The sequence below is a fragment of the Pararge aegeria genome, chromosome 12 (assembly GCF_905163445.1).
Source record: "Pararge aegeria chromosome 12, ilParAegt1.1, whole genome shotgun sequence".
Lineage (NCBI taxonomy): Eukaryota > Metazoa > Arthropoda > Insecta > Lepidoptera > Nymphalidae > Pararge > Pararge aegeria.
Genome location: NC_053191.1, coordinates 12,841,274 through 12,858,374, shown reverse-complemented (window position 1 = coordinate 12,858,374; position 17,101 = coordinate 12,841,274). Strand labels below are relative to the sequence as shown.

The 17,101-nt window shown below is 33.0% G+C and overlaps 1 protein-coding gene across 1 annotated transcript; it reads left to right on the top strand.

Annotated features, from left to right (window-relative positions):
- Nucleotides 1–3,399: 3,399 nt before the first annotated feature.
- On the top strand, nucleotides 3,400–16,016 carry LOC120628037 (WASH complex subunit 2). Its single transcript, XM_039896225.1, has 13 exons — nucleotides 3,400–3,551; nucleotides 3,786–3,898; nucleotides 4,474–4,571; nucleotides 4,679–4,766; nucleotides 5,913–6,043; nucleotides 6,868–6,956; nucleotides 8,441–8,562; nucleotides 9,520–9,648; nucleotides 9,804–9,888; nucleotides 10,731–10,975; nucleotides 12,022–12,150; nucleotides 12,286–15,298; nucleotides 15,833–16,016. The coding sequence occupies exons 2-13, from the start codon at nucleotides 3,803–3,805 to the stop codon at nucleotides 15,934–15,936; spliced, it is 4,329 nt and encodes a 1,442-aa protein (XP_039752159.1). The 5' UTR covers nucleotides 3,400–3,551; nucleotides 3,786–3,802; the 3' UTR covers nucleotides 15,937–16,016.
- The last annotated feature ends 1,085 nt before the right edge of the window (nucleotides 16,017–17,101 follow it).

Below are 17,101 nucleotides of genomic sequence, written 5' to 3'. Positions count from 1 at the left end.
AGGAAACTACTTCATGTCATCAGTTATTAATTACACTTGCAAGTTCCCGAACAATATATCCTGTTCTCATGGGTAGTACCGAAGCTCAAAAAAAAAGTGGCGTCTAATTTAATAAGAGAAATAAAGTTACTCAGTATATAACAACAAAGGTCGCTTATAAACTGTGTCAAATTGAAAACAAATGTACAAACAAAGCGTAACGGTACATTGTCCGTTCAACTGTTCAAAGAATTTAATGCTCTCGTTTCGAGTTATATCGGTACCTTCTTCTTTTGCTTTACTAAGTCTAGCCCCAGTAGTCTAATTTGAAATTGAAAGTAAAAAAACAATTTAAAAAATATATTTTTTGATGATGATAACAGAATTCTTACGCTTAAAATTATTAGCAATTTTTTCCTTGGGCGGTCCCGTAGTCAACTTTCGAGGAGTAGGGTAGATTAAATTCAAATTCAAATTCAAATTCAAAATTTCTTTATTCATGTAGGCCTATCACAGGCACTTATGAAGCGTTCATACATAATTGTTTACATAATTGTAACGGGATGGTGATAACTTCGTTCGCCAACTTAAATCTAAAGCTACGAGGGTTCCAAACGTTCCCTGGTCTAAGAAGAGCCCACAACAAACTTAGCCGGGTAAATTTATTTTTTTGTTATCACCATCTTCCAGTAAATTTAAATTAAGCTATGAAGCTAGAGCAATTCACACCCAAGCTTTTTTATCGTTTAAATAATCCTTAATGTTATAATAGGATTTTTCTGTAAGCTTACGTTTTATATAAACTTTGAACTTATTGAGAGAGACAACTAACTCAAAGATTTCATTTGGTAATTTGTTATAAAATAATATACAATTGCCCTTGAATGAATTTGCAATTTTGAGTAGCCTAGTAAACTGCACAACGAGTTTATTTTTGCTTCTAATATTAATATTGTTACAGTGCATTTTCCTTTTTAAATTTTGATATATTATTATGGACATAAATTAAATTTTCATATATGTACTGACTATGCACCGTCATTATTTTAACTTCTTTAAATTTATCCCTTAATGACTCTCTTGGGCCCATTTTATATATCGCACGAACAGCCCTTTTCTGCAGGACGAAAATAGAATCTATATCAGCAGCATTACCCCATAATAAAATGCCATAGGACATAATGCTGTGAAAATAACTAAAATAAACAAGCCTAGCAGTTTCTATGTTTGTCATATGACGAATCTTTTTTACCGCGTATGCTGCAGAACTAAGTCTGTTCGCTAAATTATTTATATGTGGGCCCCATTGAAGCTTAGCATCTAAAGTTATTCCTAAAAACATTGTCGTATCCACCAAATCCAACTCCTCATTATTAAGTTGTACAATGGTTTTTACTTGTTTAACATTCGGTAGTGTGAATTTAATACTCTTCGTTTTTTTCCGTTAAGAGCTAAGTTATTAGCCTCAAACCATTGTACTACTTTAGCGAGACATATGTTTACATCGTCAAGATTTTTTTCACGACGTTTAATTTTAAACATCCATTATGTATCATCAGCAAACAATACTATCCCGTGATTGTCCTCAGCTAGGTAAGGAAGGTCATTCATGTAAATGAGGAATAGGAAGGGTCCTAATATAGATCCCTGGGGGACACCAATTTGCACAAATGACCCGTTAGACCGCTTTCCGTTCACGTCAACTTTTTGAATTCTATCATTAAGATAGGAAATCATTAAATCTAGAGCTATGCCCCGAATTCCATAGTGGTGTAGTTTCCTGATTAATGTTTCATGTTGTACACAATCGAAAGCCTTGGACAAGTCACAGAAGACGCCAAGTGCGTCCCGTGACTTCTCCCAGGTTTCAAATATATTTTTTACTAACTCAACACCAGCATCGGTTGTTGAGCGCCCCGTGTAAAACCATATTGCTGCCCGTGCAATAAATCGTTCTTATTAAAAAAGTGAAGTAATTGATTTAATATAAGTTTTTCAAAGATTTTACTGAGAGTAGGTAGTACAGATATTGGTCTAAAGTTAGAGGGGTCGGTAGTACCACCCGATTTGAACAACCTTTGATTAGCCAATCTTAAACAAATTAAGGATACTTTTGCACTTTAAAATGTCGTTAAATAGTTTCGATGTTTACTACTACTGTTATATTTTTTGTTATGTAATTTAGAGTTATATACGAGTAGAAAAATCGTTTAACTTATTTTTCTTTATTTATTACTCACATAGAATTCCGAAAACTAGAATAAACCTTTTATTGACCACTAACTCCAGTTGTTGACCGTATTTGTGCCAGAGGTTGACAAATTTTTTCAATGGTGATTCTGAGATTATGTTTCTAAAAAAGAAGCAAAGGCGAGGCTTATTGGTATTACATGGACCAGGTGTAATTATTTTTTTCAGATTTACTAGGTGTTCTTTGTTGGTCGTTAAGTTCTTTGAACAATCTTGGTTCAAGTGTTTTTTGCACAGATAATTTCGTAATATTTAAATTACAAAATTCTTGTTATTTTGACAAGTTGGTCAGCTATATAAATTAGGTTCAATACCTACATCCTAGAAAAATTAGGTACTTTTGTTGACTAGTTAAAATAAACATGAAAAATTTCAAGTTGATAATAATATTGTCGTACTTATTGCAACGCATTGCTTATGACAAGGGAGGCCAAACTGATAGAAAAAAGCCGGAGTGAATAGCCCATGTCTTTAGTATTTTTCAAGCGGCTATGCGATTGGTTGATTTGCCTTAGCTGCCACAAATTATAGCCAATATAAAAAAATATATATAATACAAATTATAGCCAATATAATAAAAATAAGAGTGGCGAGAATTCTTAATATTTACACTTAATGCTGCAAGTGGTCAACCACCGGTGCCTGGTCAACTATTGAGTCATCCACCCTGAATATAGTTGAAGAATTCAGTTATGGATTTAGATGTTCTGTACCTCTACTTTGCTTAGTGTTATCCTGTACCTGGTTAAATAACAATTGTTTTTTAATATCTAATAGTTAATCAATGGTTTTCTTTCTATTTAATAATTACAACGTGAGTCGATAGGTGACGCTACTTTTAATAGCAAAGTCTTGCAGCACATCTTAAATTTAGTTTGAGATGTTATCCACCCTAAGTTGATTATATCCACTGACCTCTATTGGAACTTATGTTTTTTATTGGATTATATGGTAAACTATTGTTTACTTATTTTTATTTTATATTATTTTATAAATGGATGTAATGTGTGTAAATGAAGTATATTATTATTATTAAATTATATACCCTTATTTATTAAATTATCGATATAAAAATAATTATGTGATTTCAGAACGAAAAAGTGGATGTCGGTTTTAAAATGTGACATTGACGTTCCTTTGTTGATACTTCACTTTGACAGAAACCTTGTAACTGCGAGTGCGTACACAAAATTCATAATTACTTTTTTGTTTTGTTAATGATTTAGTGGTAATTTAGAAAGTTTACAGTTATTTTTCACCGAGTGCACTACTTTAGAAACTTTCTATAATACGAATTGTAATGTGAAGTGTCATATAAATCGGTAAGTGTTAAAAAAATTCTTTCACACAGGAAGACTAGCGCAAAGTGGTTTTTATGTTTGAATACTAGGTATAGTATCAATGTATTTTTGCTATTTTTTATCGTGTAACCACCCACTTATAAGGTTGGATATCAGGAACAAGTGTTTCTTTGTACAAATACATATTATTATAAATTTAATTTATTAATGTTATAACATTACTAGCTTGTTTTTAATATTAATGGAATTTTCCAGTCGGTAGTCTGTTCAGGATGGAGGGAGACACAGAGTCCCTTCGTAAGGCAGCTCCGCACTGGAGCCTAGATGGAGACAATCAATTACTGGGAATGTTGCAGAAGATACATCAGGTTTCTAAGTTCTTTATTTTACCAGCCTTGCTTTGATTCAGCCTGATATTATTTCATGGGTTAAAAGTCTATGGAAACAATCTTTCTTTCTTCAGAGCCCTGTGGCTTGGACTAAAGTAATTCTGCCTACCCTTATGAAGTGGCCCTGGATTTAATCCCAGATTAAATCCAGGGCCTTTTCCTCCGGCCTGGTCAGAGGCTTTGGCCGCGGCTTGCTTTTATCTTATTCACAATGATACACTACCAAGCAAAACTATTAAGGGTATTAATGCGGGAGTTAAAACCAAAGAAGCTACTGTTTGTTACAGTAGGTTTATTAAAGAAAACACCTGTGATCACTTAACATACATCTGGCATTTTATATGAGGTAACTAATGAAATACAGTATTTGCATCATTGTATGTTCCCGATTATGCTAGGAGAACAAACAAAACATGGGCGGTCACAACCACCAAACCTCCAGGAGTTGATGGGAAACTTAGATTTGGTATCTACTCTGGCATATATAAGCATTTATATTATTCTTGTCAGTTATTAAGAAATATATTCTTTCTTATCTCTTACATATTTTTCAGAAAATAATGACAAAATGTGAGGAAGCAAATATGAAGTTGGATGCCATGGTAGATGCACTGGATAATGCAAGCATAGATCTGCAAAATGTAAATAATAAGTAAGTTCTTTTGTTAAACCTTGAATTAAAGCTTCAATTGGCAAACTATTACAAGCTTTTGATTAAGATTATCGTTACTTAAAATAATTGAAATTTGTATTTTACAGATTCATGGCTTTGAGCAACAATCAATTTGTGGAGAGCAGAGTTTATGATGATGATGTTGATGTTTCGACTGAAGTTAATATATCCAAGGTTATTAGAATTTATATAGGATAAGTTTAAGACCATATTTAAAATACACTTGTCGTCATCGCCCAATTATTTTATCGCAAAGACAGTCTCTCTGAGCATTCACATTATATCATTTTGGACCTTTTGAGAGCAGTGTCTTTTTGTATCAGACTCATTGTAATTCTAAGGCTGGCTTATTTACTGTCTCTGATTTTAATATTTTTGTCTAAAATAGCAGATGCCAAATATTCTTCAAAAGTGTCAGGTTTCCCTGATCATGAAGAGCTCCTTATATTATTATTATTATTGTTGATTAATTACTTCATGTACACACATAAAAGACAAGAAGCCCCGCCGGGGCATTGCAATAAAATTTGACAAAATTATTTTTATTACTTTACTGAATTTAAATTATTATATCCAAATTAAATTTCCATTATTGCAATTGATTTAAATATTAAAATACGTCAACTTAGAACTAAAAAAACAAAATATTAGAGTTTGTCAACTAAAAACATAAGAATAATATTGATTTACAATAATTATAGAATAAGGATTGAATATAATCAGTGGCGGTTAATACTATATAATCAGTGGCGTGCATAGAGGGTATGCACAGGGTATGCATTTGATATAAACTGAAGATAATCTGTAACTCAGTACGAATTTTAAAAACCCTGAGGATAGGCATTGTAAAAGTTATAAAAAGCCTACCCTTAAGTATTTACAACCTGTACTGGACATTTTCTTAATTTTTTATTATCTGCATACCCTGTGCATACCCTCTATGCACGCCACTGTATATAATCAAAGGCAAGGTCAATCATTATGGTATTAGCAGGTTAGGTGTTTCTTTTCTATATGGAAGTACTTTCTACAATATGGAGGTTTAAAGGATTAATCTGCACTTGATTGAAACAATGAAATGCTAATTTGTATGTTTAATTAATTTTTACACTGGTAACTTTTATAGCTTATATAATGTTGGTTTGTATTACTTCCAGGTAATGAATCAAACATGAATTTATAGTTGTCTGCTATTTTGAGAAAAACAAGGAAATAGTAAACGCATAGTATTCAATGCCCTGTAAAACGTTGTTGTTCATGTATTTCAACATTCACCTTGCCCTAAGATAGATTTATCGTTTGTTTGTTTTTTAATTTCAGTCTGAACCTCCAGTAGTGGAAGCAGAGAGTGAAATAACAAAACTAAAACGTAGTTTGGCGAGGTTAGAGCAAATGCATGAGCCTATCCACATATTGGACAGTGACAGTTCAGATGATGAGGATGATGGTCGGTAAGTAATACACACTAGTCCTGCTGGTTAGTTTAAATAGGGCATAAGATATATGATAATGAAGTATGTATATTTTATTTAATTTATTATTATTATTTACTTATTTTTGTAATTTTTGTTTATTATTTAAGTATTACTTTGTGTACACCCTAACCCTTCTTAACTTCATGTACTCAATTTGATTTGGTACGTTGCCTGGAAGAGATCGCTTTTAAGCGATAAGGCCGCCTATTGTACCTTTTCTCCTTTATTTTAAATGTGTATTTTTTTAATGCTCGTTTTCTTTTTTAATTTGGTGTACAATAAAGTGTATTTCATTTGAAGATAGCTGATCTATCCTGGGTTGAAAACTGCCAGCTGATTGTGATGATCTTTAGTAGTGATTTGTATTTACTGCTATACAAATACTATAAAATTGTTTTTCTTTTTATCATCATCATATCAACCAGGTTCACTCACTCACAATGAGAAGCGGTTAACGCGGTAGTCTATCACGCTGGCTCAGTGCGGATTGGTGAACCCCACACACCTTTGAGAACATTATGGGGAACTCTCAGGCTTGCAGACTTCCTCAGTTTTCCTTCACCGTTGAAGCAAGTCATATTTTAGTGGCTTAAAACGCACATAACTTCGAAAAGTAGAAGGTGTGCTGGGATTCGAACTCAACCCCCGAAAGTGATTTCGAAGTTATACCCACTGGGCTATCACCGCTTTTCTTTTACTACAGGTTCAATTCTTAAATAATTATGGTACTCATCGTTTATAAATAAATAACGAGTAGTCATTCGTAAAACCAGAAATATAACATAGCTATATATTTTCAGAATAATAATGAAACCGAAAAAGGTGTATGCACATCGTCCTCTACCTTACATCATTGGCACACAAGAGTGGAAAAATAAGTGGCATGCAGGTGAGCTCTTATACTATAATACTAGCGGACCCCAGCGCCATCTGTCGGGCTAATTTGTGAATCTAAACCATCCAGGGTGCCACCCAAACGTATACCAAAAATTCATTCAAATCGGTCCAGCCGTCTAGGAGGAGTTCAGTGACATACACACACACACACAAAAAAAAATACTATAAATATATATATAACTAGCTGTACCCTGCCTCCCTTCGCTGTAGCACATTGTGATTGAATGGTTGAGAAAAATAGATAAAAACAATCTTTTTTGCGTATTATATATCATGCTAAAATTTCAGCCAGATCGGTGCGGAACTTTTTTAGTTTTTGAAGCGTACACAAACCAACATAACATTTTTTTATATGTAGATATTATATCCTGTTTATATAGGTGCCATGTGGTGCTATTCACAAACCCTCTTTCCGCGGGTGTCGTACGAGGCGATTAAGGGAATATAACGTAGAACAGGTAGCATCATCATCATCTTCTACTACCACCACCTACTGCGACAGGTCGATGGACCTGTCTGACCAGCTTGGTGATTATTTGCATAAAAACCTGCTTGAAGAGGCCTTTAGTCTAGCAGTGTTATAAGCTATTGATGATGTATATTATATATCCTCTATATCATAACAAATTCACAGAACAGATAAGAGTACAGAAGTTACGTACTGTTATATTTTACTATACAACGTGTAACCGAATTACGAAATAAATTTGAAGGATGCATAAGTATATTTCATAAGGAATCACCCTATAAAAATATTAAATCAAAAACAAGCATAATTATTTTTCCATACAAACGGATACAAAAAAATTTAAGTGTTTACTTATGACAACCCTATTAAAGATAAAAGGCTGACACGCGCATAATACTACGCACGGAGCCACGTGGCTCCTTTCACTTTTAATTTTGTATGTGATTTTTGTATGTGAGGCTGTATCTGATTTCTTTCAGTAAAAACTATGGCAGTGGTCTACTAAATACTATTAGGTTTTCAGTTTCCACAGATAAGTCTCAGAAACAGTACATAATGAACCTCGAAATCCTGTGATGTATTATTTCGGTTTTCATTTACACGTTGTATATAACCGCGTTCATCGGAGACAGAGAAGCTTTTTTATCTTTTCCCAATGTAAATTCACCCATAACTAGTGGTAATAAGATACAGATTCCAATGTTTAAATATTGACCTCAAGGGATAGAGGGGATTTGGAATGAACGCAATACGAAACAAATTTTGTAAGCGTTAAAAAGTGCGGCATTCATCAAGATCTTGCTTAGAAAACAATAATAGTTTTTGTGCACCGCAGAAGACAAATGCTTGGCGTTTCGTTAAAACTTAACAAACTCAGTTTAAAATGTTATTATATTATCCCTATGTACACAACCCTATCGTTGCTCTGGCTACAATGCAGTAGTAACAAAATTGAACTTTATTTCAATACGATGTGTGCTCAGATTTCTCTGACTATAATTCCGTAGGTCTCGTTCAAGAGGAGAGTGACAGTGACAGTTCATTATCGAAACACGATAACATACCTGCCGAAGAATATTCCGAATCTGAACCGGAAACTGTACAGACGGATAAACTTGAACGTCGAACGGTACGTATATGATATACAGGGTTAAATAAAAAATATCAGAAAGCCTTGTTGTTCCAACTACTTTTCAAAATTCAGTATTAATTTATTTCATACAAAAAAAAAATCATGTTATTTCTTTAAAGTGTCATTACACTGTGAAATACATGTGATATAAGACGTCGCGTCGCGTAGTCTGGTCAGTGACCGCACGATAGAGACGTGGTTCGCGCGCTTTTGCCGAAGTAACATTACAGATTACGGAGTAGTAACAAGTAGAGTATCTATGTAAAATATTGAATATTAATTATTTCACAAACGTTCAACTATAATTAAACAAAAGTCTTACAACAAAAGTTATTAGTTTTAATTTAAACAACTTCAGGTTCTACTCTGGTATATAATTATAATTAACTATATACTGTTTAAAGTCTCCCGGATGATACCAAACAAACAGACACCCTTTCGCAGATGTAATATTAGTATGGATAGTAGAAGTTTTTTCTGTTATTAATAAACGTATTAGTAACAGAATTTCTGTTATTAATAAACGTAATAATAACAGAAAAAACTTCTACTATCAGTAAAACGATGGAGTAGTTACGAGGCGTTTTTTTAACGCTCTGACTGTTGAAGGAAGGGTGTCATAACACTGCGTTACTATTCCAACGCCAACTTCATCATTTGTTAAAAACTCATTACCGGCTAGGAGCATTAGTTTACGCTGCCCCAGTGCAGATTGGTGGACTCTAAACACCTTTGAGAACATTATAGAAAACTCTCAAGCATTCAGGTTTCCACACGAGATTTTCCATCACCGTTAAAGCAATATTTAATTGCTTATAACGCACATAACTCCGAATAGTTGGTGCGTGCCGGGGATTGTACTCTGCACTTCCGTAAAAGCCATATCGCCTACACATGTATGTATGTAACCTATATCACACATGGGTTACAATGAAATAAATTGATGCTTTACAGATATCATCGTCGTCAATGGAATCTGAGATGACATCACAACCGCCAGCGAGCAGTCAAATTGTAAAGCAACCAGCGAAGCCCGCAGACATTGCAGCCGAATTAGCGCGGCGGCTTGGTGGACCTGTACAAGTAAGCAACAGTTTTCTTCAAAGTTTTTGACAACGTTGTTAGTTTAAAGTTTCACCGATTTAAATAATAATTTCGGTTTTCATTTGTACGTTGTTTACAATACAAATGATTGTTTAAACCATTCTACATGGTATTTTGTGCTCTTTTTTTTGCAGTTGCCCGCTAGTGAACCTGTCGATATACATGCACCTCCCGAACAGACTTCGGAAAAAGTTTATAGAGTCGAAAAGCCTGCACCTAGTACGTACCTATTATTACCTATTAGTATGTAGTATTTTAAAACTAGCCTACCAAAACGCATTGAAGCTGCGTGGTGGGTCTATGCTCTAAAACCGTTTATGGTTTTTAAAATTATACTGGCTTTGAACAGTGCTTATACCCGCGGCGAATAAGTCTGTATTTTCTGGAATTGGAATTACGTATGGAGACTTGCTCTTCGAGGGGAACACCACGGAGCGCTGCTATAATAAACCTTATTTCCAGGAAGTTTTCTATGGGAATCTATAGCTATAGTTATAGACGCGAATGTCAGTATTTTTTTACAAATCCCTTGGAATCCATGGTATTTTCCGTGGTAAAATGTAGCGTATGTTTTAATTCAGGGTAAAATCCGTCTACATTCCTAATTTCGGTCAGAACCATTCCGTAGTTCTTACGTTAAAGAGTAGCGAAATTCGTCCAAACAAAGTCATGTGAGTTTCAGGATGCGATGATTACTTATTTTTAGTTGTTTGTTTAATAAAATAAATAAATAATAAATAAATAAACCTTTACGTTTAATGTACAAGCAGAAATAAATTAAAAGTCTCAGTACCAGCTCGTAGTTCATAATTTGGCGGTGTCCACCCCCGTGCTTCGGAGAGCACGTTATGTGGACGGTTACAGCTATTATCACTAACACGTCATAATAATCGTGTAAGCCCGCCAACCCAAATTGGAGCAGCGTGTTGGGTTACCTCTCTCCTATTGTAGAGTAGCCTGTGCTCAAAATTGGTACGTTAATAGGCTGAAGATGATGATAAAACATAACATCTACAAGCGGTTACCGGTGTAGAAATAAAAATGTTTACTTTTTGTTTTAGCTACAATTTTTTCCGACGAACCACCTCCTCTAGACGACTACCAGTCCTACAAATCAGACTATACGGATGACGACGATATATTCGCAGAGTTGCATAGGAAGCCTAATCCCGATATTAATAAGGATCAGAATCGCGTGGCTAATGATTTGTTCGGAGGGCTCAGTGATAACATCGTCGATGATTTATTTGGTGAAGAAACTCGTGATAATGATATAGGAAACGTTGTGGATTATCAGGATGTTAAAGTAAGTAAAATATATAAATAAGACACTTCTAGGGACATAGAATATAATGCATAAGTGATTATTTAAGACTATTTAAGTATCATTGTTTTAACACACAAATTACTGGAACTACCAATTGATTCTAGAGGTTAGGTTATACGCTACTATCGTCATTAGTCGAATATACTAATGGTATTTGTAGAACAGTACCCTTAGTACAAGATGTGCTCGCTGGCATTCGAGGTGTCGTTTTCGAGTAACAAAGCATTTAAACATCACAGCAAAGTGATCTTATTTTTGTGTAACATAAAGCTCAAATTTGTCTACAATTAATCAGCGAGAGCTTTTGAACACAATATTTGCAAAAAAAAAAAAAGGAATTGCAGGCTTAAAAGCAAGCGATTTTAGATCAATTTTACTTCGAAGGCATAAAATTTCATATGCGAAAATTAAATGGCAAAATTATAAAATTCAAAAGTAAGCCTGGAAATTTACTAACAAACCAAGAAAAATGATAAAGGTCAGACCCAGTAGGTAACCGTGCCAGAGTTTTGACGGCATTTTCGGTGAAATTACGATATAAAAAACGTGACTGGACTAAACTGGATGCTGAAAGCAAAAAAACAGGTAGCATTGGCTGTTTCTGGAGAAGGCCTTGACCTTAATTAATTGTTTTTTGTAACATAACTGAGTTTTTTTGTAATTATTTTTTTAATTAAGGGAAAATATCAAAATTCAAGTGTATGAAGAATCATAAGCTTTAATTTAATGATTTATTATGCCAAAATTACTTATCAGAAGTTCTACGCAGAAGAAGACGCGAGCTTTTCATGAAAGCTTCTTCTTTTAAGTATTTGTTTGTGCTTCCACAGTGCTCTACTCACACGTAATTTTCCAGTAAATAGTTTATTTCTCCACTAAGTTGTTCTTTCCACTGAGAAAAACAAAATTCAAATTTAATAATTCTAAAGATAGTAAAGATGCATCAATGAAGCGTTTAAATATTCCTAAACTTTGGACACATTAAGATAAATCTCCAAGACTTAAAATTCTTTGTTATATTTTAGCCAAGTGCCAGTGGAAGTCCAAAAACACCTGTATTCGAAGAAGGAGTGCAATCAAAAACAGTTGCTGAAAATCCAAAACCTAAACCCAGACAAATAGAAACCAAAGCAGAGACTGAGGGTGCTGTTAAAGTAAGTATATCACGTAAACGTATTATCACTATGATCTGAAGATAGTCAGTGAATATGTAGCTTAACCTGATTTTATTAGTGGTGTTAACCATAGTAATTAAGTTGTTTTTGAAAATACTGGAATGGTTGTTACAGAAACCAGTCGGTGGAATATCTCTGTTTGGAACGATTAAAGGTGCTGAGAACATTGGTGCCGCAATTTTGAAGAGGAATCAAGGAAAATCTTCCTCTTCCGAAGGAGATACTCGCAATGTTATGGAAAATAAGCTAAAAGTTCCTAATGCTTCGATATCTAAAGAGGAACCAGTGAATAAAATTATCGAAGACCTATTTAGCAAACCTACAAAGAAAAAAACGATAAAAGAAGAAATAATAAGCAAAAAAGAGCCTGAAAAAATTACTTCTAAAGATAAAGTAGATCTGTTCAGTGATAACCTTTTTGATGATATAGATGATATTTTTACAACAAATATTGTTAAAAAACCTAAAGACAATAAACCCCAAAAATCCATATTTGATGATGATGACCTATTTGCTGATATAACCTTAAAGAAGCCTGATAAGCATAATGATAAAAGTGAAAGAAAGAGTATTTTTGATAATAATGATGATTTATTTGGCGAAAATAATAACTCTTTAAAGACTGAAGTTATAATTTCTAGTAATCCTATAAATGTAGATAAACATGATATGATAGCTGAAGAGAGTGTTAAAGTAAATATAGAAAGTGATAAAAAGGCAAAAGGAACAGAAAGTAAAGGTTTATTTGATGATGACAGTGATGATGATCTTTTTTCGGGCGTCAAAATGGCTGGTGAACTTCATAATCCCCAAAAATCTACTATTGAAAATATTAAACACGTAAATTTTACTAGAAAAAATTATAGTAATGAAACTCTCAGTACAGAAACAATAAACAATGAAGAAAATAAAGAAGTTAGCACAAGTCATTTAAACCCAGTAAGATCAAACTCTCATGTAGAGAGCCCGTCTCTTTTCGATGACAATGAATTCGATGATTTATTTAGTGCGCAAACAAAACCTAGTAAGTTGAGTGAAAAAACATTAGATAAAAATAATCATGTTATTGAAAATAAGGAAAAAAGTAAAACTATAGATAACGACGAAACAGCGAGACCAAGAAAGTTAGAAAATGAAGTTTTAGAATCACTTCATACCATTGAAAAAGATAATGTAGTGGCAGCTAAAGTACGCAATAGTAGTATTACAAATGAAATAGGAAAATCTGAAACGTCACAACCTGAAGAAGATGTGATAAATGACACATTAGACAAAACTCATACTAGAACTTCATATTTTACAGATCTCGATGATATTTCAAAGGAAAACGCCCATTCAAAACATTTAGAAACTTTACATAAAGATGGAACTAATATTCCACCATCAGATATATCACCAGAAGTGCTAACATCGGAACCTGTTGGGCCAGACATATTGAGTGACATATTTATAGATACTCCTCCTGCCTTTGAAAAACCCCTAGAACCAAAGAAAAGTAAAAACGTTAATGCTTTGTTCGATGATGATTCTGATGATGAAGCGTTGTTTTTTAAGAAGAATGAAGCAATAAGCGATGAAAAACCAGAGCTGAATTGTAGTAGTGACAGGTTTAGAATTTTTCATGATGAGCCGCCTGAAATTGATGCCACTTTTTCTCAGACACCTTCAAAAATCACCCCAAGTTTGGTTAGTGAATTACCCGGTAGTGAATTATTTGGAAGTTCACATAAATCTCAGGAACCAGAAAAAATCGATGTGAGCAATAGCGTTAAAGATTTTAATGAATATCATATCGATCTAAGTAAAGAAAATAAAGCACCGAATGTTGTCGATAATACAAAAATAATTGAAAATTCTGTGGACAGTGACAAAAACCAAGAAATCAATGTTCCCAGACTTCTAGAAAGTTTCCAAGCAAATACTAAAAAAGATTTAACAGAAGTAGCAAAAGAACAGACTGAAAGATCTGAAGAAATGTTAGGAAACAGAGATTTTAATGAAGAACCTGAACCGAAAAAACCAATAGGAAAATTAAAACATATGAATTTTAATATAAACGTGAATACTTTGCTTCCCGGGGCGTCTTTAAAAAAATCAATAACAAACGAAGAAACCGATGGGGTCCGAATATCAACAAAAAGTAATGAAGAATTACATATACATAGTCCTGAAAAAAATGAAACTAAAATGGTGAAATCCGTTAGCTTTGACGGTGATCCAGAGTCTGAAGTTCTCGATAATAAATACTCAAAACAAAGAGCAAAAATTCAAGTCAAACGTCGCCCATCTTCTCGAAGGGCTCGATTAGAAGCAGTTAGGAAATCACGTATAGACCTTGCGTCAGATTCAACAGATAATTCTAGTTCTCTCGATGAACCTCCATATAAAGAAATAGGAAATAGGGAAAGTCTTGTAGACAACGTTGATTCAACTTATACACTATTTAAATCTACAAGTAGTGACACATTAACGATAAATAATACAATAACAGTAGATATCACCAATCCAACAAATACTTCTTCTTTGCCGGAAAAGTCCCATACTGCCACTGATATTTTAATTGATACTAATAATTCACAAGCCGATGTTAAATCAAAAGTAGTTTATATTTTAAATGACGAAGACATATTTAATGATAAAAATCCAAGAACAGGAGAAAATATTGAAAGTTATAAGGCACACGACACCATGAATGTTCTAGATATCGTGGATGATGATGATGAATTTTTATTTAAATCTCCTAATATATCCACTTTAGGTAAATCTTATGAAAATACAGCCACATCTAGCTCAAATTATAAGCAAGCGGATCCCAAAACTTCTGTTTTAGTAGAAAGTGATAATAAACATAGTGGAATTGCAAAGGAAAAATTGTCTAAGACTAAGAAGTCAATTTTCGACGATCTAAGTGATGATGAAAATGAATTATTTCGTAGTAAAATTCCTACAGTACAAAAAAGCAATACATTTGATTCTGATAGCGAGGGTGAATCATTATTCGTTAAGAGTAAAATAAATAGCAAATCAAACAATGAAGTTAAGAGAGAAACAATGAGAGGATCTTTATTTGGCGATGAGAGTGATGACGACAGTGATTTGTTCGGAGTGAAAGTCGGAAAAACATCAGGTAAATTACTCTATTTACTAATTATAAAAACCTCTGAATCAATTTAACATTTCATATAGACGTGTTTCGCGAAATCTATCATCCATCCATATTTCGATATGGCTTCTGTTTAGTGTTGTTGTTTTAAATATTAATGATGAGAACTGCGGGGTTTTTTATATGTCACTAGTGTCGTTGTGAAAGTAAGAGTCTATCGAAAAGCAGTCATCGATAGGTATATAAAAAAATATTGGTCGGGACACTGCTGTCAATATAAATTCTCCAATCCGATCCCTTAATGATTTCAAGACTATTGCTAATTTAAGGGTAATTACTATTTATAATGACTATCGGACTATCAACTATAAGACTAATTTTGAAGGTTGAAGCAATGGCACAACTATCGATAGTTCTGCAACACTATTTGGCATAGTTTTATTGTTATAGATACCAAATGAATATCGATAGGGTGCGTGAACAGATAATATAATCAAAAAATATATATATTATAACATTTATTAGACAAACACATGAACTAATTTTTACTTTGAACAGGGAATGTAAGACAAAATGCACCACCAAAACCAAAAGAAGTGCAACCTAAGACATCAGAGCCAGTTTTTGAAGACCCTTTATCTATGTTTGGTGATGACAGCTGAAATCCGTATGCAACTAGAGATTATACAAACAAATATTTATTAAGTTAATAGAGATTATTGGTAATTATCTTTATTTAATATATTATTGGTAATTTTAAATTAAAATTTTATGTAATACAAAAGAAATTCAGAGATTTTTATTAAAATAATGATGTCAATTTTGTGTATAAAAATATTGCTACTAATTATTTAATTACATTATTTTCATAAATAAATATATTATTACCATTTGTCTCATGTACAATATTTTTTTAAGATAGATAAATTTATTAATATACATGTATAAATACAATCAACTAATTTTGCAATGTCCAGAGATTCTTAGAGCGTTTATGCATCAGTTACTGCACCATATATTGCAATGGACAATTTCCTCATTCAACTACAATGACTGCACCTCTATTAATAACACAATGGACTATCTGTGCCATACACAAAGAACAACTTGAATTTTGTCTTTGGTAATACTTTACGACGGTTCAATTTGGTTTAGCTTAGATATTTGTGTAAAATATAGTTGTTGACTCTAGTGGAAAAAGTTGGTACATGTAGTGTGCATTTAATAGTGACATCTAAACGTAACGTGCCGTGCCTTGTGCAAAAACGCCCTGAGTCTAAATATTTTTATAAAACAAACAAAAGACGTATTCTAACATAATGCTAAGAAATGAAATTATTATTTTTTGTTCAATATATTATCATTCCATAGTTAATATCAAATCAAATTGTGTATGTACGTAAATAGTGTAAATATTTTGTAAAAAAATATTATTGTCTATTAACGGAACAAAATAAATATTTAATTAGATAGACCAAGTTAAAATATTATGAACACAAATTAAACACGCTTTGAATTTTGAACACGCGTGTGTAAATCGACAGTGCATTTTTACTTATTATTACAATAATTACGCCTATTAATTTATATGCGCTTTTTAGGGTGGTGTTAGATTAGATTTTTATACACATATATAACTTGCAATTCGTTATGAATATTTACTTTATTGTGCAAAGTGCAAGTTCATATTATTACCTAACAACAAGTAAACCATTAATGTGTACAAAAATGTGCGCATTCGAATTGCAAAGTTTTTAACATGAATGTAGAAATTCCATTAGGTGCTTTTAGAAAATGTTAAAGCTGTAACTAAGTGCCTAAGTATTG